The sequence below is a fragment of the Bacidia gigantensis genome (genome assembly GCF_019456465.1).
Source record: "Bacidia gigantensis strain McMullin 20006 chromosome Unknown contig_283, whole genome shotgun sequence".
Classification (NCBI taxonomy): domain Eukaryota; kingdom Fungi; phylum Ascomycota; class Lecanoromycetes; order Lecanorales; family Ramalinaceae; genus Bacidia; species Bacidia gigantensis.
In genome coordinates this window covers 44,506-46,886 of record NW_025408607.1, presented here as the reverse complement: position 1 = coordinate 46,886, position 2,381 = coordinate 44,506, and the positions used below count along the sequence as shown (strand labels likewise).

At 48.4% G+C, this 2,381-nt stretch overlaps 1 protein-coding gene across 1 annotated transcript; it reads left to right on the top strand.

Annotated features, from left to right (window-relative positions):
• On the top strand, window positions 1-840 carry KY384_007985 (uncharacterized protein; the record flags this gene model as incomplete). The annotated part of the gene is made up of 1 exon (XM_044816474.1): window positions 1-840. The coding sequence occupies one exon, from the start codon at window positions 1-3 to the stop codon at window positions 838-840; it is 840 nt and encodes a 279-aa protein (XP_044666524.1).
• Between the last annotated feature and the right edge of the window lie 1,541 nt (window positions 841-2,381).

Here is a 2,381-nt window from a genome sequence, read left to right as displayed (position 1 = left end):
ATGACCGACACTGCAGTCTGGACAAAAAAACTCGTTGAGCCCAAGTTTCAATTCGCCTGGGTAGATGTTCTCACACTTTTGAGGGCCAAATTCAATTTCCGCTTCTGCGGTACCTTGGAAGATGCCCAGAGGTTCATCTCAGTGGGCGGGAAGGGAGACGCAATTTCGGTGATGGGCGGTTTCCCATTTGTTGTCAAAGAAGCACTTCCACACGCTCCTGACGCTTTCGCAGGAATGGGGGATGGTAAGATCGAGAATGTCGAGATACGGATCCCATTATTCGCCTATGCAAAAGAAAAGGACGAAACTACAATGGGGGTCCTTTGGGAAACGTTCGAAACTCACCTGAACCGCGTCGTTGGTGGTCCACAGAATCAAATCTCGGTTTGTCAAGCTTTGTACAAGGCCTTCGCCACCGCCATCCAGAATTGTTTGATTGTCGGCGGAGTCAGACAGGATGAGGCCAATATCATAATGGTCAAGGGACCCAACTTCGTCCTCAGCACAGATCGTGAGGCGTACGGCACTCTCGGCAAGTGTGGAGGAGCCGACATTTTGGGGTTTTTTGACCGCTGGTCTCGCATCTACCATGCTGAAAATGGCGACGTTGACGACGTAGCGTCTATGATCGGAGCGATCGTGAAGATGGCTGACGAGATCATAAGAGCAATGGATCGCCGGCAGCTTGCCTCTCGTTCTGCTGAGCCTTCGGGTTCAAGCTCTGGTCAACCTGTTACCGCTACAGCACCAGCTCCTGGTCATCCCACGACTACAACTACGACGCAAGTCAATGAAAAGGGAAGGCATGCGGACTCCGATGACGAGGAAAGTTTGCTCTAGTGTAGATCTTGTCGCCATGCCCTAGTGCTTTGGAAGCCTTCACCATCTTTCTTTCTACCTTTCCTTTCTTATAAGGCTAGGACACCACATTCTCTTCGATATCATCGTGAACATTGCTTAATTACTACTAGATAGCGTATAGACATAAATATAGACTTTTGACAGCAAGTAAAAGGCGGTTCTTACAGGTATCAAATAATTTAAGCTAACATTTAAGTCTGAGCGACTTTAAGTTTACTCCTTATCCTCAGCCCATTATAATGGTTTTAGAAATGCGTATAGTCGCATGACTACCTCCTCAAACAAACGCAAAGAGCTCGAGCCTTGGAATGATGATACAACGAGCTCGTGACCTTTGTCATTTCATAATTGGAGCGCAGAAGATCAAGGTTCGAGAGGGACGAGACAATTGAAATAGAGGAAGCTAATAAATTCTACTCCAGCCGATACGCAACAGCAAGATCGACCTGACGCAGATGAAAAGGTGAGACTAGACGATCTGCTATGTAACTCCACTGGATAAACAACAGCAAGTACAGAAGCAGAATCAACAAACTTCAAGAATAACATAGATGATCGCTGACTAGCCCTCGAACTCAAATAGAGACCTAAACTTCCACTCATCAACTTTGCCACACTCGAGGAATTCGCGAGTATTGGGAGAACTCCACGTCAAGTTCCCTACCAGGAGCTGAAGGCAATTCTCGAGATGGCTACGACAATTGCAACACCGCACGCAAGAATGGGTTTCGCAAGAGCAGTCATGGTATGGACAAAGTCGCGCAACTCAGCGCGGCCTCTTAACGTCCCAACGCCCCGCTGCACACATCTCCATTGATCGGGCATTGTTTCTCGGCTTCTTTCGTGCGTTTGAGCAGTGCCGATTTTCAAAGGGTGTAGAAGAAATGTCCGTTCATCTACGCAGGAAGTCTCTAGTCGATCTCATGATCGCTTTCGATAAAGTCGCTGCCTATCTCGAGGGTACGTCTGGGGAGATGTTTAGACTGATCAACACTGACTGATGAGAATATAGCGGCGCAAGGTCGTATTGAAATCCGCCGTAAAGTCAGCACTCGAACTAAGGTTTATAATATTCTCTACCCCATTATGTATCCCGAGGGAGTCAGTCGCGATCGAATGACCGATCTCGTCGAATATCATCAGCAATGCGCAAAACCATGGGCTCGGTTGGCGAGACACTACGGTGAAATGGAATTTTAGCTCTTAACCCCGTCAAAGTCAATGTCGCCGCATTCCTCCGCATCCTGGATCTTGTACGCCCTCAAATTCGCAAGCAGCCCTTGAGCTTCCTCAGTGGTGTGCTCAGTACACTCGGTGCTGATACCGAGCTTGATGGAGGAGCTAGGCACTTACTGCATGCTTGGAGCGAGGATGGGAGGGATATCTAGGGTTGGAATGGACAGAGACAGATCACTATACCTATTGTGCAATAGGGTCCCACGACCGATTCGCTAGCATTGCCTGTACAGATGGCAATGGATTGCTAATCTGACGGAACCGTGGGATCGATGCCACGCAGT